Source organism: Sinocyclocheilus grahami, unplaced genomic scaffold (assembly GCF_001515645.1).
Source record: "Sinocyclocheilus grahami isolate Dianchi unplaced genomic scaffold, SAMN03320097.WGS_v1.1 scaffold277.1, whole genome shotgun sequence".
Taxonomy (NCBI): domain Eukaryota; kingdom Metazoa; phylum Chordata; class Actinopteri; order Cypriniformes; family Cyprinidae; genus Sinocyclocheilus; species Sinocyclocheilus grahami.
This window is the reverse complement of record NW_015505456.1, coordinates 1679452-1703855: the sequence shown is the minus strand read 5'-3', so window position 1 is coordinate 1703855 and position 24404 is coordinate 1679452. Positions and strand designations below refer to the sequence as shown.

General features: G+C 34.8%; 1 protein-coding gene across 1 annotated transcript in view; it reads left to right on the top strand.

Annotated features, from left to right (window-relative positions):
- The first annotated feature begins 345 nt into the window (after positions 1-345).
- The window catches only part of LOC107600108 (methylmalonyl-CoA mutase, mitochondrial-like), a 26144-nt gene continuing 2085 nt past the window's right edge, over positions 346-24404 (top strand). The window contains exons 1-10 of the mRNA XM_016291898.1: positions 346-419; positions 1361-1814; positions 3390-3757; positions 4086-4243; positions 6628-6799; positions 8202-8450; positions 9458-9569; positions 17009-17124; positions 21204-21319; positions 24057-24188. Coding sequence (XP_016147384.1) covers positions 1409-1814; positions 3390-3757; positions 4086-4243; positions 6628-6799; positions 8202-8450; positions 9458-9569; positions 17009-17124; positions 21204-21319; positions 24057-24188 — 1829 coding nt within the window. The 5' untranslated portion in view covers positions 346-419; positions 1361-1408. The remainder of the gene's footprint in view (positions 420-1360; positions 1815-3389; positions 3758-4085; positions 4244-6627; positions 6800-8201; positions 8451-9457; positions 9570-17008; positions 17125-21203; positions 21320-24056; positions 24189-24404) is intronic.

The following is a 24404-nucleotide window of genomic DNA, read 5'->3' as shown; positions in this document are numbered from 1 at the left end:
GATAGATAGATGAAGCGTTGCCTCACAAACAAAAACAGTGGGATATGTCGCCACCTGCTGCAATTAATGTGACATAGCGATTTTGAGACCCTCAAAATAATAATCGGTGTCGTATCTCACTCTAACTATACTATATCATACTAACTATACTATATCACATGACTATAACTGTCATTTTATGGCGGCTCTTAGCCCCAAATAACATCCGAACTTTTTTAAAACATTAAACGGAACCTTTGTTTCAAAGCCTCTACACCCTAAAAGTAAGTGCTGATATGCACTGCACATCCGGGTCAGAGCTGCAGGTCGTTTGAATCTGATTGGCTGTTTGTGGTTTGTTGTGAACTGTGATTGGCTGGAGCGCAACACGCCTGTCAGCGGCGTGCGTCGCTGTGTCTGGTAAATAGAAAGAACGCAAGGTCAGAAACTGATATTGTTTTGTGTTTAAACATTTTGTTTCGAAACATTATGATGTCGCCGCTTTTATGTAAGTGACGTACATTAGATGATCAATTATTGTTAGTTTTCAAAGGCTCTAAACGGCATAATCTAAATAGGCCTGTAAGTTTGCAAACTTTAATGGATAAAAAGTGAAAGCGGTTCATCATCAGAGATGGATACGGTTTTAAATGACATTTAGTAACATGCTTTGATTAATGATAATATAAATGTAATATAAAAATGATGACATGTTTGCTATCTTATCAAGTCACATCTGGAGTCTTTATGTGTTTAGTCATATCTAGTCATAACAAACATTGTGTGACTTTTAAGTATTCAAGATCATATATATATATATATATATATATATATATATATGATCTTGAATACTGAATCTTAGCATATTTTTATTATCTGTCTTGTCATGTCAGTGTCATTCTGTTTGTGTTGTGGAAGCTGATTCTGATATATCTGATTCTGATCTGTGTGTGTGTGTGTGTGTGTGTGTGTGTATATGTGTGTGTGTATGTATATGTATGTATGTTTGTATGTATATACAGTGGGTATGGGGTCTGAATACTTTCCGTACCCACTGTATGTATGTATGTGTGTGTGTGTGTATATGTATGTGTGTGTGAATGTGTGTGTGTGTATGTTTGTATGTATATATGTATGTGTGTGTATATGTGTGTATATGTGTGTGTGTGTGTACACAGTATATACATACATACATACATACATACAAACATATAGATATACTTCAGTCTTCAATGTTACATGATCCTTCAGAAATCATTTTAATATGCTGATTTGCTGCTTAAGAAACATTTTTTATTTAATTTCCCATTTCTTATTATTTATCAATTTTGAAACATTTTACTTAGTAAAAACCTGTTTTTTGAATTTCTTTTTTTATTAGATATCCATGAGTAACTAAACCCACACTCCTTTACCCAATGCATACAACATGTTGACTGCACGGAAAACATGTGCGTCTTTGACAGCCAGACGACTCCTGGGGGCATCTGTATCCTCGACCCTTGACCCCCAGCGTCATCCCAGACCGTTCCATACGGCCACCCCACACAAAGATGAAGTGAAGATCCACGAGGGCTGGGCCGCCCTGGCCAAGAAGCAGCTGAAAGGGAAAAACCCAGAGGATCTGATCTGGAAGACTCCGGAGGGCATCTCTATTAAACCTGTGTACACTCAGAAGGACACCTCCATGGTCCAAGATGAGCTGCCGGGAGTCTTCCCATTCACCCGAGGGCCGTACCCCACCATGTACACCTACAGACCCTGGACCATCAGGCAGTATGCTGGATTCAGCACTGTAGAAGAAAGCAACAAGTTTTACAGGGATAATATTAAAGGTATGACGTCACAGCATTAAAACTAGATCAGTTCATTCATGTGAAAATCAAGTTAAATTCTATATTGAATTATACAGTAATACAATCATAAAAAATGTAGAATAAAATAAATAATTTTAAAATAAAATAATAGTAAAAAAAAAGATATATGTATGTATATGTACAGTGTTTTCCATGCATTGATTTATTCATTGATACATTGACCGCCACGAATATATTTTTTTGCAGTATCTATACACCGATACAAGCAGCTTTCTTTCTCTTCTCTCTGACAGCGAGTTCACGCACACAGCATAATGAGAACATTTATAAACACGTTGTCCAACAAAATACACATTTAATAAAATATTTTTACTTCAAACTTACCTCATAAGTCGAGTGTTTGAAATGACATCCTCTTGAGATCTGATGTTGCTTATCATTAGAATCATTATTTTATAGTAGTCTATACTGTAATAAAGGCAATGTCAATTACCGTTATATTATAAATAGAGTTTATTCTTATATTTCCGCGGTCGTGTGTGCATGTTCGGTCAGGTACAGCGTTTCCATCTTCTTTTTATTGAGCTACTGCAATAGTTGGATGCCTTTGTCCATAATAGGGATTTCCTGGAAGGTTCTATTAAGTCTGTGAGGCATATTTGAAGTTTCCGCATGAGGGCGCCCTCCCGGCTTTTGAGTATGAATGAAACATACATTATATGTGTACTCTCTAATGCTCAGACCACCCTATTTTGGGTAAAAATAGCAAAAATAAAAATAATACTCTCTCAAGAAGTAAATATATGCAAATCCGTAAGTTTTTCTCCAGTGTTTTACCACCTCAAGTTGTTTTCATTAATGTAAAAATATACCTCATTGTCATGTTCTAACCTTGTTTTATCTTTCACTAAAAATCTAAAATTGTATGCCCTTAAAGTTGTCGCAGCTTTTCCCTGTGGTATCAAAAATGATATCGAATATCAATATTTTTATTGTATTGAAGTTATAAATTCCAGTAAGTGTAAGTCAACTGCAAGTGAACGTCTGTGGGAAACACACACACACACACACACACACACACACACACACACACACACATATATATATATAAAATTACAACATCTGAATATATATTTAAAATATCTACAAATATATCTAAAAAAGATATATTCTTTTATATTGTATGAACATTTATTACAATTATTTATATAAATATATTTTTATAATTTAAAATAAATACTTTTAAGATTAAGACTAAATGTTTTCAGTCTTCCACTAATTTATATTGATAGATAATATAAAATAAAACACTTATTAACATTATTTTATATAATGCAAAATAAATACTTTTAAGAAGATAAAGATTTTAAAAAGTGTTATAATATTAAAATTAAGCTTTGTTTTGTTATTTAAATATTGTTTATTTGCATGCCACGTGACCTTGAGGAACCATGAATGTGTTGTTGAATTATTGCAGTATTAACTTAAAATCTCAGAGGGACTTCTAATAAATATTTAGGTCAAAGGGCTGACAAAAATGTTTGGGAATCTTTGGTATAAGTCATATAAAAACATTTTTTTCCCCTCTCGCAGCGGGCCAGCAGGGCCTTTCTGTGGCCTTTGACCTTGCGACGCACAGAGGTTATGACTCGGATAATCCCAGAGTTCATGGGGATGTGGGAATGGCAGGTGTAGCTATCGACACCGTAGAGGATACCAAACTGCTGTTCGACAGCATCCCGCTGGAGAAGATGTCAGTATCCATGACAATGAATGGAGCTGTCATTCCCGTTCTAGCCATGTTCATCGTGACCGGAGAAGAGCAAGGTGTGGCCAAGGAGAAGCTGACCGGCACCATCCAGAACGACATCCTCAAAGAGTTCATGGTGCGAAACACCTACATTTTCCCTCCAGAGCCATCAATGCACGCCATCGCCGATATCTTCGCATACACCTCAAAGGTACGGCTTGAGTGACACGACTTTATATGTAATTCAGTCCACTGTCCGTTGTTTTTGTAGTACTATTACAGTGCTATTAAAAATTCTTCAAACTACTTTTTATTTTTAATTGCTTCTTTTTTTCTATGAACTTTAAAACCTTTGAGGGCTCTCAAAAAAACTTTTTTATAAACATACCTTTTAAGAAGACTTCCTGTGACTTATATTAATAGAGTATTCTTCATCCTTGCATATGTGCTTTTCACAGCCTTGAAGTTTTGACCATCTTTGTTGATTCAGTATTCAGACGGTATCTGTCCTCTACACATTGTTTTTTTTTTTCTTACAGAATATGCCCAAGTTTAATTCTATTTCCATCAGTGGATACCACATACAGGAAGCTGGCGCTGATGCCATACTGGAGTTGGCTTACACTATTGCCAACGGACTGGAGTACTGCAGGACCGGACTGAAGGCTGGACTCACCATCGATGAGTTCGCTCCCAGGTTAGCTTGAAAATTCAGTGACATTTCTTTTTATCTCTTTACTTTGTCAATTCCATATTCTTCTTAATAATAATAATAATAATGCATGGTAATGGTTTGTGGCAATAATTATGATTATTAAATAATTAATAATTATTATTATTAATATTAATATATTTGTATAATTTCATTAATACATTTTTGAATGACTACATTTTTGCTAATGAAATTAACAATGTAATATATTAAATAATTAAATAATATTTAAATTATTAATATTATTAATAATAACAAACAATAATAAGAATGAATACATGTTAAATTATATATTATTACACAATACACATTAAGCAATCATTATAATCATAATTGAGATAAAATAATGAATACTACTACTAATGCTAATAATAGAAAAGCATTTTAATAATTCATCTATTTTATTTTTTCACTAAATGCATTCATTTTTTTAAATAAAAATGATATTAAATTGTTTTGATTGTATAACTGTTGTTATTATGATTAATCTTATTGCTACTACTAATACTAAATAAGAGTACATTATCTCTTTAATTCTTATTTAATGCTTAAATTTATTAATAGATGATAATTATTATATTAATTAATGTATAATAATCTTACATTCTACATATTTATAGATATGATAATAATATGTAGAATGAAATAATATTATTGGACCCCACTACTACTACTGCTAATAATATAGAAATGCGTATTAAAATGTACTGAATGTAATAAATATTATTGTTATTATTAATACTATTATTTATTTATATTACTACTACTACATACAGTGCTGCTTGAAAGTTTGTGAAACCTTTAGAATTTTCTATATTTCTGCATAAATATGACCCAAAACATCATCAGATTTTCACACTAGCCCTAAAAGTAGACAAAGAGAACCCAATCAAACAAAGGAGACAAAAATATATACTTTGCCATTTATTTATTGAGAAAAATGATCCAGTGTTAAATGTTTGTGAGTGGCAAAAGTATGTGAATCTTTGCTTTCGGTATCTGGTGTGACCCCCTTTTGCAGCAATAACTGCAGCTAAACGTTTCTTGTAACTGCACAACGGCTTGTAGGAATTTGAGCCCATTCCTCAGTACAGAACCACTTCAACTCTGTGATGTTGGTTGGTTTCCTCCTATGAACTTGTTTCAGGTCCTTCCACAACATTTCAATTGGATTAAGGTCCAGACTTTGACTTGGCCATTCCAAAACATTAAAATGTTCTTCTTTAACCAGTCTTTGGTAGAACGACTCGTGTGCTTGGGATCGTTGTCTTGCTGCATGACCAACTTTCTCTTGAGATTCAGTTCTCGGACAGATGCCCTGACATTTTCCTTCAGAATTTGCTGGTATAATTCAGAATTCATTGTTCCATCAATGATGGCAAGCCGTCCTGGCCCAGATGCAGCAAAACAGACCCAAACCATGATACTACCACCACCATGTTTCACAGATGGGATAAGGTTCTTATGCTGGAATGAAGTGTGTTCTTTTCTCCAAACATAATGTTTCTCATTTAAACCAAAAAGTTCTGTTGTGGTCTCATCCGTCCACAAAACATTTCTTCAGTAGCCCTCTGGTTTGTCCCCATGATCTTTAGCAAACTGCAGATGGGCAGCAATGTTCTTTTTTTTGTGCCATGCACACTATGGTTGTTCAGTGTTCTCCTGATGATGGGCTCATAAAAATTAACATTAGCCAATGTGAGAGAGGCCTTTAGTTGCTTTGAAGTTACCCTGGGGTCCTTTGCAGCCTATTAATATAATAGTATTGCAGACTATTACACGTCTTGCTTTCGGAGGGATCTTTGCCGGTCGACCACTCCTGGGGATCCGTCCACAAAACATTTCTTCAGTAGCCCTCTGGTTTGTCCCCATGATCTTTAGCAAACTGCAGATGGGCAGCAATGTTCTTTTTTTTGTGCCATGCACACTATGGTTGTTCAGTGTTCTCCTGATGATGGGCTCATAAAAATTAACATTAGCCAATGTGAGAGAGGCCTTTAGTTGCTTAGAAGTTACCCTGGGGTCCTTTGCAGCCTATTAATATAATAGTATTGCAGACTATTACACGTCTTGCTTTCGGAGGGATCTTTGTCGGTCGACCACTCCTGGGGAGGGAACCAGTGGTCTTGAATTTCCTCCTTTTGTACACAATCTGTCTGACTGTGGATTGGTGGAGTCCAAACTCTTTAGAGAATGAATACATTGTTTCTAATTATTTAAATTACTTTAATATTAATAATACATTTTAAATATAATAATGATAATTCGAATAATAATTTAGAATAACAGTTGATATATTTGGTTTTCTATAAGTTTCATATACAGTATGAAGACATGAAGAGTGATTATTATGCATGATCTCTTTTTAGGTTGTCATTCTTCTGGGGGATAGGCATGAACTTTTATATGGAAATAGCGAAGCTGAGGGCAGCACGGCGATTGTGGGCGACACTTATCAAAGAGAAGTTCCAACCCAAGAACTCCAAATCTCTCCTGCTGAGAACTCACTGTCAGACATCAGGATGGTCCCTCACTGAGCAGGTAACATTCATTCACAGCTCCAGAACTGCCTGCTGAACTCTTAACTGTTCATACCTGCTTTTTGTCAAATTAAACCAGCTGTGGTGCAATAAAGTGTAAAACTGTTGCATGCAAATCCGTGTATCATTCATTCGTTTTTTTATTTAATATTGAAAGTAAAAACATGAGAAAACGGCTCCTTTTTCGTTTTTTCCCAAAAAAAAAACGAAAAATGAGAATTCAGCTTAAATTTTCATTTTTCGTTCAGTGGTAGAAAAATGAATAAACAGCTTGAATATTCGATTTCTACACATGGGCGGGAATTAAACGCCCCTTTCTGCTGATTGGTCAGCCGAAGATCAAACCGTGCCGTCATCAGTTCTTCTGCAGTATCACGCTGCAGAATAATAGAGAACAACAGATATTAAATAGCCTACTGTTACCAGAGTTTTATAATGTAGTCTTGTGTTTTATTAAAATTGATATCTCAAAAGGATATGCACTTGTGCGTGGCGTGAGCTGCTGCGCACTCGCACATAGGACTGCAACGCAAGATTTTCATAAAATATATTAACTTGCCATTTCGGTTTGTTTCTCACCAAACCCTCAGTATACCTTCAGAATATATATACAAAGTTTCCCATTGACTTTGTATTGCGGGAAGCTGCCTCCTTGTCATTTCTGACTTATAACAAAAAACAGAACAATATCTAAAAGCTGCTATGTGACAAGGTGTACAGTAAACAAGCTAAAAAACCCAGAACAACGTTTTGATAAGCTGTCGACCAAAAAAACTAGCTTTTAAAGACACAAAAGTAAAGCGCAAACGTGTCACATTACTCTGAGAACTACGCCCACTGGAGGGAAATGTAATCGTAATCGGCGACAGGAAACATTCATTATTTTTAACCATGCCAAAGGATTATTTCACCACCAGATCTGGGTCAGCGCCAGCACACACTCGCGTCATGATACTGTCGTGAACGCGCGTCCACAAGTGGCGCAGTAGAGACGAAAATGTGGAATAAATTCGTTATTTTTGTTTTCTTTGAGGAAAAAATAATTCTCATAGCTTCGTAACTTTACAGTTGAACCACTGATGTCACACGGACTACTTTGTCAATCATCTTGGTACTTTTCTGGACCTTGTATGTGGTAGTTACCTTGCTGTCTATGGGAGGGTCAGAGAGCCCTCAGATTTCATCAAAAATATCTTAAATTGTGTTCCGAAGATGAACGAAGGTCTTACGGGTTTGGAACAACACAAGGGTGAACACAACACATTTTTGGGTGAACTAACCCTTTACATTTCTGTGATATCATGCTGGGTAACCACATCCACAGTGAAATATAATTTCTCTAAAATGCTTCTGTATTTTAAACAAATTATGTTCTGATTAAATGTACCTCATCTGCCCTGCAGGACCCTTACAACAATGTGATCCGTACTGTAATCGAGGCCATGGCTGCAGTATTTGGCGGCACACAGTCTCTGCACACAAACTCTTTTGACGAAGCTCTGGGTCTGCCCACCGTCAAGAGCGCCCGTATCGCCCGCAATACACAGATCATTATCCAGGAGGAGTCGGGCATCCCGAAGGTGGCTGACCCCTGGGGTGGGTCCTACATGATGGAGGCCCTCACCGAAGACGTGTACAACTCAGCGCTCAAGGTTCGTGCTATAGAGAAGCACTCGTTATAAACCTTCTCTAACTTACAGATATATATCTGGGGGTTTCTAGTTTTGTGTGCAAAATGAAATTGAATTAAAATCTGTTAATGAATTTGTCCCCCTCACATTTCTACATAACGCTATAATTAAACACTTGAAATGTCTTAAAAGCACATAATGAAATGATTAATGACAACACACACAGACTGTGGAAATGTTGGCTGATACTAATTTTTATGTTATGGCTGATATCTGATATAGCCAATCTATACTGTTATAAGAATATTATTACTATATAGTTGCTATAATTAATAATATGAAATAATAATTAAAATAAATAATACATTTGGTGGATGGCTGATATGGCCAATATAGAGTAAAATTATTATTATTATTAATTTTATAATTATTATACATGCATGTTAAATATTACATAATACACATTAAATAATAAAATAATTGATACTTTTAATTATAATGATGATAGAAGTACATATTAATAATTCATCTATTGTTTTATTAATACAGTTTTAATTTAATCTGCAGAACTGCTTTACATCTGAAATTGAATTTGTTTCGTGATTAGTGAATTTTGCAACATTAACATTTGTTATTTTCCTGTTTATTACTTTTATTATGCTTTAAAACAATCTGCATTGTATTCTAAGCGCTATATAAATAAATGTAACTTGACTTAATACATTTTATAAAAATTTTTATTGTATAAATGTTATTATTATTGCATAAATTCAAATAATTTATTAGTTAATGCTAATTTATAAATTAATGCTATTTAATATTATTCTTATTCTTAATTGAATGACGGCCATATCAGTTGTGTGTCATAAAATAAAAAGAATTCTTGGATTTATAAAAATAAGTAGTTGCATAAACTAAGCCTTGATAGTCCTAGTCCGACGCACTCTGGTTTGTTTCTTAGTGGCTAGAAATATCTGTGATATTTGTGTGTGTTTACCTGAGTTCTGTTCTCTTTGTGACTTGTTTAGTTCATCACTGAGATTGAGGAAGTGGGAGGTATGGCTCGCGCTGTGGCCGAGGGAATTCCCAAACTGCGCATCGAGGAATGTGCCGCTCGCAGACAAGCGCGCATTGATTCCGGTACCATAGCAAAACTCTCATATACACATGCCTGAATACATGATTACAGGCCAGGACATGTGACTAATGTCCCATTTAACTAAAGTGCTACTTCAGAAACCTCCATGACTAATGGAAGTTGTCTTGACTAGTCACATGCATTAAAAAAAACACACATATAAACTCACATGAGAGGGTTGCGTTTGCTTGAATAGGCAATTGACATACAAGTTGCGCTTACGCTTCAATCTACTTGAATGGGAAAAGCCTTGGCCTAAAACTTTCACGACATGTGCATTCTAGAGTAAATGCAGCCTGTCAAAAAGACACAACCTGTCAAGTGAGGGACCAACATAGAAATACATACCAAATTACAGAGAAATTTAAAATTGAAAAGAAGTGATGGAAACTGAACTTATTACACACACACACACACACACATATACACTACCGTTCAAATGTTTGGGATCAGTAAGACTTGTAATGTTTTTAAAGAAGTCTCTTATGCTCATCAAGGCTGCATTTATTTGATCAAAAATACAGAAAAAAACAGTAATCTTGCAAAATGTTATTACAATATAAAATAATGGTTTCTATTTTAATATCCCTTAAAATATAATTTATTTCTGTGATGCAAAGCTGAATTTCCATCAACCATTACTCCAGTATAAAGTGTCACATGATCCTTAAGAAATCATTCTAATATGCTGATTTATTAGAATTATCAATGTGCCAAATATTTTTTTGGAAACTGCGATACTTTTTTCAGGATACTTTTAATGAATGAAATGTTAAAAAGAACAGCATTTATTCAAAATATAAATCTTTTCTAACGATATAAATCTTTTTTATAAATTTAACACATCCTTGCTGAATAAAAGTTTTTAATTTCTTTCAAAAAAGAAAGAATATAAATTTACGGACCCCAAACTTTTTAACAGTATATATATTGTTAGAAAATATTTATATTTTAAATAAATGCTCTTCTTTTAAACTTTTTATTCGTCAAAGAATCGTGAAAAAAGTATCACAGGTTCCAAAAAAATATTAAGCAGCACAAGAGTTTCCAGCACTGATAATAAATCAGCATATTAGAATGATTTCTGAAGGATCATGTGACACTGAAGACTGGCGTAATGATGCTGAAAATACAGCTTTGCATCACAGGAATAAATTAGATTTTAAAGTATATTACAATTTTAAAAACGTTATTTTACATTGTAAATTTTTTCCTGTATTTTTGATCAAATAAATGCAGCCTTGATGAGCATAAGAAACTCCTGTAAAAAACATAAAAAATCGTTCTGATCCCAAACTTTTGAACGCTTTTGAAAAAATTAACTAACTAATCGCATTTTTTCTGAGATTAATCATGGTTAATCACGATTAATCCCACCTAACATTTAATTTTTGAAAAATATACTTTTCTATTGCAATAATTTCTCATTCAATCTTCAAATGAATGTAGAAACAACATAAAGACAGTATATTTTTTAAATATTTGTTTAATGGCATCTTTTTACGACTGAAGGCAAGCATCAATACCAATACTTCTGATGTCTCTATGAATTTTTTCCCCCTAATATTTAACTATTGACTATAGCCATTCAACATTACAATATAATTGAGAGCTATCAATTTGAACAGTTATTAGACTTTAAACTAACAAATAACAATCTTCACATAAACCCATTATAATGTCATATTTACCTGTACCCTTCAGCAAGTAGGAAATATACAGAAATTGAATAAAGTTATCAAACACTAAATTCTAAATTAAATATAGATGAATCCTTAAAGCTACAAAAGGTATTGATTTCCTCTTGTTTCTTTTGTTTTTTGATGAACAGGCATCACAGCAGCTGGGTTATTAGGTTATTTTGGCTGCTTTAAGAGCTGCCGCTGCTGAACATGACGTGGATCTGACGCGCGTTGTATTTTCTCACGACTCTTTACCTTTTCTGACCCACTTAGGTCTTAAAGTCTCTACTAATGAGCTGACGAGTTGAATCGGGTGTGTTAGATGAGGGAGACAGTGCTGCTGCTCCAGGACCGTTTTGAAAACCACTGCATTTCAGAGACATGCTCTTAAATCTGACTCCTATATAACAAATACTTACATGCATGCACAGTTTTAAGGCAGCTTTAATCGCCTTTTTGGTAACTTCATAACTTAACTGACGACATAACTACAACATTTCATGCTCGCAGTTTCTTTAGCGCTTTAATGTGATATTATGATATTACATAATACATACTACAGCATGCGCCTTCGCATCTGTGCGTGCAACTGAAGAGCACGTGCTACAAGTATAACAGCTGGCAGGACAGGAAAATTCGTTTTTACTGACATACAGTGGGTACGGAAAGTATTCAGACCCCCTTAAATTTTTCACTCTTTGTTATATTGCAGCCATTTGCTAAAATCATTTAAGTTATTTTTTTTTCCTCATTAATGTACACACAGCACCCCATATTGACAGAAAAACACAGCATTGTTGACATTTTTGCAGATTTATTAAAAAAGAAAAACTGAAATATCACATGGTGTGCTCACACAATATAACAAAGAGTGAAAAATTTAAGGGGGTCTGAATACTTTCCGTACCCACTGTATGGCCTGGCAACATCTCACCTGACCGCAGTTCACTGTAGCTCCCTCATCACCTGTACCTTTTCCGTGCTTGTTTGAAAAAAAAATTTTAATAAAAAAAAGTTTTTTAATTGAAAGTAATTTCAAAACAATAAATTTTTTTCCATAGTTTAGGCCGTTGTAGCATAAAAGTTTATGTGTAATAAATTATGTTGAATCAAATCAGATATTTCTTTCTAAAGCTACTTTTTGTAATATTTAACACAATAATGGCTTTAGATTATCTTTTGGGTGTATTTTCACAGCTAAAATTAAATTGTGATTAATTATATTAATTAATCACCACATCATGTAATTAATTAGATAAAAAAAAATGTAATCGACTGACAGCCCTATATTGTAAACAGATGTGCATGTGTGTAATGCTCTGATCATCACGCATTGTTCAGCATGTCAGCCAACCCCGCAGCTGCAGGGATAATAACATTGATTGTTTTTAATTGATCATGCTGTCTGTGTAGACTAAAGGTTTAACTTAAATGATTTTAGCAAATGGCTGCAATATAACAAAGAGTGAAAAATTTAAGGGGGTCTGAATACTTTCCGTACCCACTGTATGGCCTGGCAACATCTCACCTGACCGCAGTTCACTGTAGCTCCCTCATCACCTGTACCTTTTCCGTGCTTGTTTGAAAAAAAAATTGTAATAAAAAAAAGTTTTTTAATTGAAAGTAATTTCAAAACAATACATTTTTTTCCATAGTTTAGGCCGTTGTAGCATAAAAGTTTATGTGTAATAAATTATGTTGAATCAAATCAAATATTTCTTTCTAAAGCTACTTTTTGTAATATTTAACACAATAATGGCTTTTGGGTGTATTTTCACAGCTAAAATTAAATTGTGATTAATTATATTAATTAATCACCACATCATGTAATTAATTAGATTAAAAAAATGTAATCGACTGACAGCCCTATATTGTAAACAGATGTGCATGTGTGTAATGCTCTGATCATCACGCATTGTTCAGCATGTCAGCCAACCCCGCAGCTGCAGGGATAATAACATTGATTGTTTTTAATTGATCATGCTGTCTGTGTAGACTAAAGGTTTTTAATTCCGAGATCACAGAGACTGACATGATGTTTGCAGAACTTGAGTGATGCATGCATTCACTGAAACGCAGCCCTCTTTAATGCTTTTACTGATTGATAAATACAGTTCCACTAGAGGGCAATCTTTAACATGCACCTTCATGCAACAATCATCATGCCAAATGCTTGAATGCTAAAATTGAAACACAAGATTTTCATTTTTCACACGCATGCTTATATTTCCAGTCCTGAGGCTTGAAGTTTGATGTCTCTAATCGAGTGTTGCTTCACATCAGGTAATGGTTTGCAAGTGGCTCTTTTTCTAAGGAATTATGCATAATTTAAATGCCCCACAGATGGCCGTTGCGCAAGTGATTTTCCTTCACGGTGAACCACCACACTGTCGTCACTTAAGACTTCAGAAGCCACTCTTATGCGTCCTTCTGAACCTTAGGTGGACAGAAAATCCACCTTTAATAGTCCACATTAAAAATAGTTCACCTTTAAAAGTCCACATTAATAATGTTATGGATGCATCAGCTACACTTGCAATGAACCGCACATCCATCTTATAAGAGCCTAGTATCGCACAGCACTCAAGAAGTGAATGAATAATTAAAAGGAAGTGTGGTTCAAACAAAGCCTGAGACTTCTATTTTGCATTTGTTTTCTAGTTTATTACTTTATATCATCAGCATAACAATTTGAGTTAAACGTTGAATGGAAAACGATAACATTTTCCCTTTGCTTCAATGACAACAGCCCTTCAGCTAACCTACCTGAAATATTTCTAATTCATCTTATGCCATGATGTGTCTTTGTTTTACATTTTTAGAATCCTTAAACTTAATTTACAGGTTTAAATCCAAGATGTTCAGTGTGGTCCTGAAACTCTGAACTCACAGTTAGTTTTCCAGCATTTCTGTATGACCTTCAAGACGTTCCTCTCAGGCTGTGGTAATCAGTGAATGTCACATTCTCTCTGAAGTTGCCCAGAAGATACGATGAACATTGTTTCGAACAGAAACTCACCCATATTGACTTCACAGCAGATGTTTGAAGCTCCCCGCATTTGTTCTGACCTCAGAAGCTCAGGGTTTTGATCTTGAGGGTCCTCGGTCCTTGTGTGCATGGCATGGGTACGTTTTAAGAGAGAAGTTTAATATGCATGAGCGGACCAGCCTGTCAATCATCTTCTGTCATTCACTTCACTTATTTTCAGGATTTTTCATTTCTTTATTTTCAGAAATAAGTTTTTAATAGAGGATAGGTCACAGACTTTATCAGGATTTGCTAGGTGCAGGTGGTATTAGGCATTCTCATTCTAGAGAGCGCTTGATTGGACAGAATTCTGTGTAGTGCAGGATGAGTCATCAATTTTTAGTCTGTTTTCCAGGACTGCATTTTGAATTTGTACACTACCATTCAAAATTTGGGGGTTGGTGAGATTTTGAAAAATGTTTTTTAAAGATGTCTATTACGCTCACTAAGACTGCTTTTACAGAATTTGATCAAAAGTATATTAGTACAGCAATATTATGAAATATTATTACAGTTTAAAATAACTGTTTTCTGCTTAAATACATTTCATAGTATAATTTATTCCTGTGTTGTCAAAGCTGAATTTTCAGCATCATTACTCCAGTCTTCAGTGTCACATGATCCTTCAGAAAGCATTCTAATATGCTGATTTACTGCTCAAGAAATGTTGAGAACAGTCGTGCTGCTTATTTTTGTGGAAATGGTGATATGTTTTTTTTTCAGGATTCTTTGATGAATCGAAAGTGCACAAGAAAAAATATTGAAATATAATTTTTTTTGTAACTTTATAAATGTCTTCACTGTCACTTTTGATCAATTTAAATACTTGCTAAATAATTTATTTAAAAAAAACAAAAAGCTCACTGATCCCAGATTTTATCCTATAGGCTTACTGTTGTGCGATATCAGTAACCAGAGCTGGGTAGATTACTTACTAATTGTAATCCGTTACTGACTCCAAATTACATGACATGAAAATTGTAGTTAGTAACGTAATCCATTGCATTACACATTTTAGGTAATGTAATCAGACTACTTTTTGATTACTTTTAGATTACTTTTGACCAAACTCATTTATCACATTGATTTAAATAGAATAGTCTTGTACCATAATGATGTAAAAATACAAAGAGTAAGAAAATGTATTCCATTAATTGTAATTATCAACATGAAGTGCATTAAACTTTATATTACATCAAGGTTTCCCAAACTGGGTTTTGTAAAGGACCTGCAGGGGATTCATGAATTTAATGAAAAGCTAACAATTAATTAACTCATAAAAAATATAAAATTAAAATAAATCATTTAAAAATAACAATTAAAAATAAAACACTTACTAAAAAAGATTAAATATTTTACATTTGACATAACCAATGTCAGAGAAACGTGAACATTCAAATGTGATGCTTAATTATTAAAACATTTATTTTAAAATCTCAGGGGTGCTTCAAGTAAATATATAAGGTGAAAGAGGTTCAAATGACAAAAGGTTTGGGAATGTCTGCATTACAAGTAAATAAGAAATAACGTGAATTAGTGCACTTTAATGTATTTGAAAGACAAAAGCCTTCCAAAGACAGTAATTAAATAACCAACTGAGTGATAACTCAAATAAAAATTAATTTGTTCAGTAGCTGATGCAATGTTGAAAACGCTTCTTAAAACTAAAATGATTTTTGTAAATCCAGTGGTCAAATGCTGTGTCTTCCACAAAACTGGATTTTCTGAATGTATATTAGCGATAGGCTATTTTAGAAAGGAACATTTTAAAGATGAAAAAAGGAATTAGGGAGAATCAATAAATTATGAATAATTTATTGCTATTGTGTGAATAATATGTAATCATGTAATCAATAAAAATAGCTGTAATGTAATTTACTCCAATTACAAGTACTTAATTTTTGGAATCTGATTATGTAATCCAGATTACATGTAATCAGTTACTACCCAGCTCTGTCAGTAACTTATGAGAAAAAAATATTATAACTGTCTTTTGTACTTTTTTGTATTGTTTGTTTTAGTGTTTTGCTAATGGACCTTGAGTCTGGAACTAAAGTTGAGTGAGTGAGTGAATGAATGACCCAGAAAGTTAGTGTATATCTGCCAAAATGGATTTTTGTCATATTTTAGGTGCAGGGTTATTATAGTTAACAAAACGAAAATTATAAATAATACATACATACATAAATAAAATTAAGTAATTGAAATAAAATAAATGTAAACTGAAATAACATATATAACATCATAACTTCATCTAGTTGCCAAGGCAACATTTCTCATTTAGTTCAACATTTCATTGAACTTGACATACTAAAATAGGTAAAACTAAAACTTAAATAAAAATTGATAAACAAAAAAACTATATAGACTAAAAAAATGCTATTTATACTTACATTTATTTAACTTAAGCCTCCTTTTCACATTTCCCTGCATAATTAATTATACACAACATATTTGTACAGATTGTTGCCATGATATCCCTATAGACGTGCCCCCCTGATTTCTGTGTAATGATGAACATGCTGTTATAATATGGTACACTCCCTGTGAGCTCCTGTTTCTATATGGCTGATTATCCTCGTCACATAATGAGGTGAAAGGAGCCCATTAAAGCTCTGTCCTCCGACCCGGACCTACAGGGTCATACACAGAGATCTGCAAATCTGGGATGCCCTTCATAATTTAGGCTCTCCTGCTGATGCCTTCGCACTGTCTGTCTATCTCACTGTAGGCTCCGAGGTCATCGTGGGGGTCAACAAGTACCGCCTGGAGAAGGAAGAAACTGTGGACGTGCTCTCCATCGACAACACAGCCGTGCGTAACAAGCAGATTGAAAAGCTGCACAAGGTTAGTTCTGTCCGGCGATGATTCACTGCACGGATTTTGATGTCAAGCTCCTTCATCCGTGTTGATGCGATCTGAAATAGTCACATATAGTCCCTTCTCAGTAGAGCTCTCTGTGAAGTTACCTAATCACAATCAAGGGCTTTAATTCAATCGAGTACATTAAGTGCCCCATAGAAATGGCCATCATTTTTGCTTTTGTTCAGAAAAACTGTCATCATTGTATTCATCATTGCAATACAGATCTGTGAACATTAAATAAAATACCTTATAGAATTATATTCAGTGATGTAGGAATGATTTGAAAGCTGCGGTTACTGAAACCACGCCTTCTTTCTTTGCGTGAACATTTGGGCGGCATTATGCTAATATTTCCACATAGTGACCTAGATATGTGGGGTCGTGTTTGAACGAGCCGTTTCAGGGGGGCGTGGCAGAGTCTTAACTTTGATAAAGTATATCTCTTTGGTTTTGAGACTTTAGTCTTTACAACTTCAGGGATCTTATCTATTCACAATCAGCTTGTAACACTCCAAAGAGAAAGGAAAACTTGAAATCGCATCATATGACCCCTTTAAGGTATGACTATTTTATATAGCAATTACCATTTCTCTAAAGGCTAAAGGGGCAAACAGGAATTTTAATGTTTGTGTCACCTTGCTAAATTGATTCCAGATGAACAATCATGAACAATCAAGAACAATCAACACTGTGTCTATTTGCTGATTTAAAGGACAGGAGCTGAAATGATTGGATATGAAAGTTATTTTTATATATACTGAACGGATGTTCAGTTTTAATTTCTTTAGTTTATATTTACATTTGTATTTTTTTTCTTCATTTAGCAGAAGCAATTTATAGATATAAAAATAATTCTAGTATAATTTTTCATCTTTCTGCTAGTTGTAGCCATGACAATGTGATATGTTGTTGATATTTACTTTTCACTCTAAAAATCAATCTCTTTGATCTTGGGGTCAGTATTATTATTTTTTTAATTAATACTTTTATTCATCAAGGATGCATTTCAATTGTGAAAGAAAAATCTTTCTTGGTTAAAGAGGTTACAAAATATTTCTATTTCTAGATTTCTAAACTTTCTATTCATTAAAAAATCCTGAAAAAATTGTTTTTATCAAGGTTACCTCAAAAATATTAAGTTCAGTTCAATTTATTTAGAAAGTATGATAAAACAACAATGGTTGACCATTGTGCTGAACAATATCATTTAAAAAAAATCAAAGTACATAAAATATGGCAAGACAGACAAACAAATAATCATTTTGAATAAGCCCCTTTTGGCTCATACACTATAAGTCTTCATTAAGAGAAAGACTTTTAGTTTTGCTTTAAAAAGTGATTGTGTCACAATTGTTCTAATAGAGTTAGAACAATTGCTCAATTAAGCAACTCTTTTCAACATTGATAATAAGAAATGTTTCTTGAGCAGCAAATCAGCATATGTGACCCTGGATCTCAAAACCAGTCATAAGGGTCACTTTTTTGAAATTGAGATTTATACATCACCTGAAAGCTGAATAAATAAGCTTTCCATTGATGTATGTTTGTTATGATGGGACAATATTTGGCAGAGATACAACTATTTGAAAATCTGGAATCTGAGGGTGCAAAAAAATAAATATTGAGAAAATCGCCTTTAAATTTGTTCAAATGAAATTCTTAGAAATGCATATTACTAATTAAAAATTAAGTTTTAATATATTTACAGTAGGAAATTTACAAAATATCTTTATTATGATCTTTACTTAATATCCTAATGATTTTTGGCATAAAAGAAAAATCAATAATTTTGACCCATACAATGTGTTTTTGGCTATTGCTAAAAATATACCCCAGTGACTTAAGACTGGTTTTGTGCTGCAGGGTCACATATGAGAATGATTTCTGTCTGAAGGATCATGTGACACTGCAGAAAATTCAGCTTTGCATCACAGGAATTAATTACATTTTTAAAACGTATTCGAATAGAAAACAGCTGTTCTAAATTATAATAATTTTCACAATATTTACTGTAGTTTTGATATAAAAAAAAAAAATATATATATATATATATATATATATATATAAATAAAGCAGCTTTGGTGAGGATTAGAGACTTCATACCTACTTTTGAACAGTAGTGTATACATAGTACATTTTTGGTTGTCCATTTTGTGTGAGGTATGTGAAAATCCTGTCTTTTTTGCACACAACAAGCAACACAGCAACTCCGATCAGCTGAGAAATATTAATAGCCTCAATCACAACGCACTGGATAGCTGGCCAATCAGAGCACACCTCGCTTTTCAGACCGATGAGCTTTGTAAAAATCGACGCGTTTCAGAAAGGCGGGGCATAGAGGAAAAACAATAATGTACAGTATGTGGAAAATAATGTTTTTTTTAACCTTAAACCGCATAAACACATTTCATTCACAGAAAGCGCTTGAGAAACAGTGTCTCTTCCGCGGCTCGGCACGCTTTCCACTCTTTTTTTTTTGTCTCGAGCAAGAGACTGTATGACATTGACGTTACATGATTTGACTGATTTTTACATAGAAAGGGCGACAGCGAACCCCAATAAAAGAAATTAACATTCATGTTTTCATAACCGCTGGCCAAATTCAAAAACGAAACTAAAATTAAATCATCTTTGAGAGCAACGGGGCCCCCTGGTGTTTCGGGGGCCCTACGCAGCTTGCATACTTTGAGTGTAGGGAGGATCAGCTCTGGTTACCCAAAACATCTTTAGTTCATAAAGTGTATGTACTACATCTGTGGACTGATGTTGGGTACCTTGGAAAATAATTTAGACTCTCTCATGTTGTTAAAAAGAATAGGAAATATGTTTAAATTAAGTAATGCACTGGAAGTGAAGTGCATATAATTAACAACAAAAGACTTGTTTACTTACCTTTTCATATTTCAATAGAATTTTATTTTATTGTATTTTGAAAAAAAGTTTTGAGAATCATTGAAGTTTAAATTATTTAATAAATTAAATAACTTTTTTTTTTAATTTTTTTTTTTACATTTAACATTATTTCCCTCCCTCTATTGCACTTCCAAAGCAGATTGTAATATAATCATTATCTGTGTTTCTGGCAGCAGATTTTCTTTTGCAAATGGTTGGCTATAAAATGTCCTTATGTATCCGTCATGCCCTGAGTCCCGGCACACTGATGTCCTGTGCTTTGATTCTAATGTCACTTAACAATTACTCTACATTGTCCAGCTGATCGGACAGAGAGGGCAGACAGGTCAGCTAAATGTTACTGCCTGAAAATACATTTTTTTATGAATTATTTTCCTTTTAAATGAGACAAAACCCACTGGCATGACTTTACTTATATTATAAGTAGCCCTTAGGGAATATTAAATATATCTTATGACCCCTTTTATATTCTGCAAAGGAATCTGTCTTATTAGAATGGGTTTTTGGCATTATATATACACACTTATAATATTTATTAGTGTTTTGAATTTTCATTTTAATTTTAGTTTAAGTTTTAGTAATTTTATGATGTGCTTTTGTCATTATTAGTTGTTTTTAATACATTTCTATATAGTTTCATTTTCATTTGTTTTATTTCAGTTTAGTAATTTTAGTACTTAAACTCTTTTATTATTTTTTCAGTAATTATTGTTATTTATTAATTTATTTTGGTTGTTGTTTCAATTTTTGTTTAAGGTTACATTTTTTACGTAATAAAGATTACGTAGATGATCAGATTATTATTTTTTTTTTAAATAGCTTACATTTTTGGCACTTTATTAGCACAAGCTAGAGGAAAAGAAGGATCACAGTTCCTCTGTGTTTGGTTTTCACAATTCGATCACCCCTTTTATAGCAAGTAAAGCAGTCCAGTTGATAGTTAATAATATCTGCACTATATGCTGTGTTTTCTGAGATGGTTTTCCCCCACAATGTATTTGTATTCTCTTACATCTCTATCCACATGAATTCAGATGGACGTCGCCTGGTTGTTTATACACTGAACTGATTCCAGGTTTTCATATGTTTATTAGGCTCATCCAGGTTCGGTGTTTGCACATCGTAATGAAGCTGTGTTTGCATTGCAGGTCAGAGAGAGCAGGGATGCTGAGGCGGCGAAGAGGTGCTTGGCTGCGATTGAACAGTGTGCACGTACCAGAGATGGAAACCTGCTGGAGCTCGCCGTGGAGGCTGCGAGAGCCCGGTGGGTCTGGCTTCATGAAGTCCTGATGAAGCCAAAAAGCAAACACATTTACAAAAGCTTTATTCGAACCCTGAACCTTAAATAATGTTAGGGTGTAACTTATTAGCGTAAAGTATTAGTGTGTAACATGTCTTGCATCATGGCTTGTTGAGGAAATGAAGAGTGAAATTACTTTTCTAAGTGAAAACTCCTTAGCATCCACCCTAGCAACCACATAGCAAAATCCTGGAAATCACCAACAACTTTTGACTTTTGTGTGTGACTTTTGCACTGTAACAAGGCTTCAACAGAGTGAGGATCTATTTGCAGCTTTATTGAAAACATAGTAGAACAAGCAGGGTCAATCACCAGAAAACACATCAGTAAAGATGAGATAACTCGGAATCCAGGGACGGGCATGAGGTCAGGGCAGGCAGCAATAAATCAATAATCAGTTCACAATAGCAAAGAGTCCAGGGCAGGCGGCAGGCGATCACGGCGAGAATAAACAATCCAAAGGTAATCCACAGGTAGACAAGACACGGGAAGAAATGCTCAGAAATGCACACAGGGGCAATACAAGACTTCGCAATGAGGTAGAGTCTGAGAGCTGTATAAATAGTCCACTAATGCAGGTCAGGTGCTAGCGCAAACAGAGCCAGGTACGTGTGTGGGAAATGAAGTCCGAATTGGAGTTCAATACTCAGGGGAGAGCTCCCTCTGGTGGCGAACAGGAGGCACTGTGGGAGTCTCGTTGGAGGAGTCCTCCCTGGAGTCTGGAATCGAGTAGTTCTCGAACTTGGTATACCTCCTCCCCTGGTATACCTCCTCGCTTGGTATACCCTGGTCCCTGATCAGCTCCTCCTCCTTCGCTCTCGGACCACCAGCGGGTTGAAACATGAAATGTAGGAGAAATACGATTATTAGCGGGTAATGCCAAAGTGTAAGAAACTGGTGTTATTTGTTTAACAATTTGGAAGGGACCAACATACCTGGGACTGGGTTTCCTGCATGGAAGTCTGAGGCGGAGATCTCGGGTAGATAACCAGACCCATTGACCTGGAATGTATTCAGGACTGAGGCGACAGTGACGATTGGCTTGCAACTTCTGTCTCCTAACGGCATGTAGCAAGTGGGTGTGAGCCTGGTTCCAAATGTTCTCGCTCCTATGGAGCCAGCCGTTGATAGCAGGTACCTTGGTGGGTTCTCCTGACCATGGGAATAAAGGTGGTTGGAAAAAACCATTATGCATTGGAAAGGTGTTAGTCCAGTTGAGGGTTTTTGAAGTGAATTTTGAGCGTACTCTGCCCACATGAGATATCGGCTCCAGTCTGCTTGGTTCTGTTGGCAGTAGGATCTGAGGAATCATGTGATTTCCTGATTGAGCGCTCAGTCTTGCCATTAGATTGCGGGTAATGAAAGCTGGGAGAAAGCTGACCATACTCTGGAGGTGAATTGGGAACCTCGATCCGACATGAAAAGATGCACATGCACATTGTGACATGCTCAAGCAAGTAGCTCTCTCACTTTCTTCAGTAAATGTAAATTATCTAGTATTTTTTTTCCCTCAGTTTGATGATACAGAAATTAATTTCATCTTTGTTATAACAGATCATTATAATGAATAATAAATTATTAATTTATTATTCATTAGATAATTTATTTTTTATAAGAGTTGTGAGCATGTATTATTTATTAGCTTTGGATCTAATTATTTGCATATATATTAATCTGTCAAAAAGAAACTCAGGTGACAACTTATATATATATTTATATATTTGAAGCAACAGAAAGAAAAGAGCAAAGTCCAGGTGTGATTTCTCTTGTCCATCAGTGCTCATGAAATCTGCACATGCTATACTGTCTGTTATATTTATGGAAGACCATTTCTGTCATGGAAAAAAAAGATAAATTGCAACTTTATCTCACAATTCAGACTTTGAGACACAAACTCAGAATTGCGAGTAAAAAAAGCCAGAATTGTGAGATAAAAAGTTGCAATTACCTTTTACATTTTTTTATTCCCATGGCTGAAACATTAAAACAGTAAACTTAGAATTGTGAGAAAAACAGTCTGAGTACTGAGTTTGCATCTCACAATTCTGCGTTTATTTCTTAGAATTGTGAGAAACAAAGTCCGAATTTTGCAATTCACTTTTTTTATTTATTTTTTATTCTGTGGTGGAAATGGGCTTCTGTATTTTTTCCTCATGCAAACCCATGGGTTTCCAGTCCAGAAGATGCACATATATCCTGTCAAGACATTTTTTGACTTTGATTTTTCCCATGTTATAAACACTCCTGCTGTTGGAAGTCTGGCTGGAGGAGCTTGAGTTAGTGCTGCGTGTCTTTTTGAAAGCTTAATACAAAGCTGGTGTTTCTCAGCGGCAGATTGGGGGATCACACGCTTTGAACATATGGAATGTGATTTCTGACTCTTTACTGCACTGCAAACACAAATTCAATCATATAACAATCCAAACAACAATACAGGAATTGTGTTGCGTGATTTAATGTGATTATGTGTGGGTTAAAGCAGGGGTGCCCACACTCGGTCCTGGAGGGCCAGTATCCTGCAGAGTTTAGCTCCAACCCTAATCAAACACACCTGAAGCAGCTAATCAAGGTCTTACTAGGCATACTAGAAACTTCCAAGCAGGTGTGTTGAGGCAAGCTGGAGCTAAACTCTGCAGGACACTCGCCCTCCAGGACCGAGTTTGGGCACCCCTGGATTAAAGGATTCTGTTGGATTCTGTAGGTGCTCGGTGGGAGAGATCACAGATGCCATGAAATCTGTTTTCGGGGAGCACAAAGCCAGCACGCGTATGGTGAGCGGAGCGTACCGCAGTGAATTCGGCGAGCATGAGGAGATTGCACTGGCGCATAACAGGTAGGAGCTTACAGATTCCTGAAACTAGAACTGTACTCATTCCCCACATCCAAATACGCCTGCTTTCCTAACATATAGCATGCTAAAAGCAGTATGTCAGCATGTATGAGTACTATGTCCAAATAAGTGGACAAAAAGTTGTCCTTCCAAGGGTGTTGACATAATCGAATATCACATTTATGGAAATGTTTATTATGAAAGTCAAAAGGGTGTATG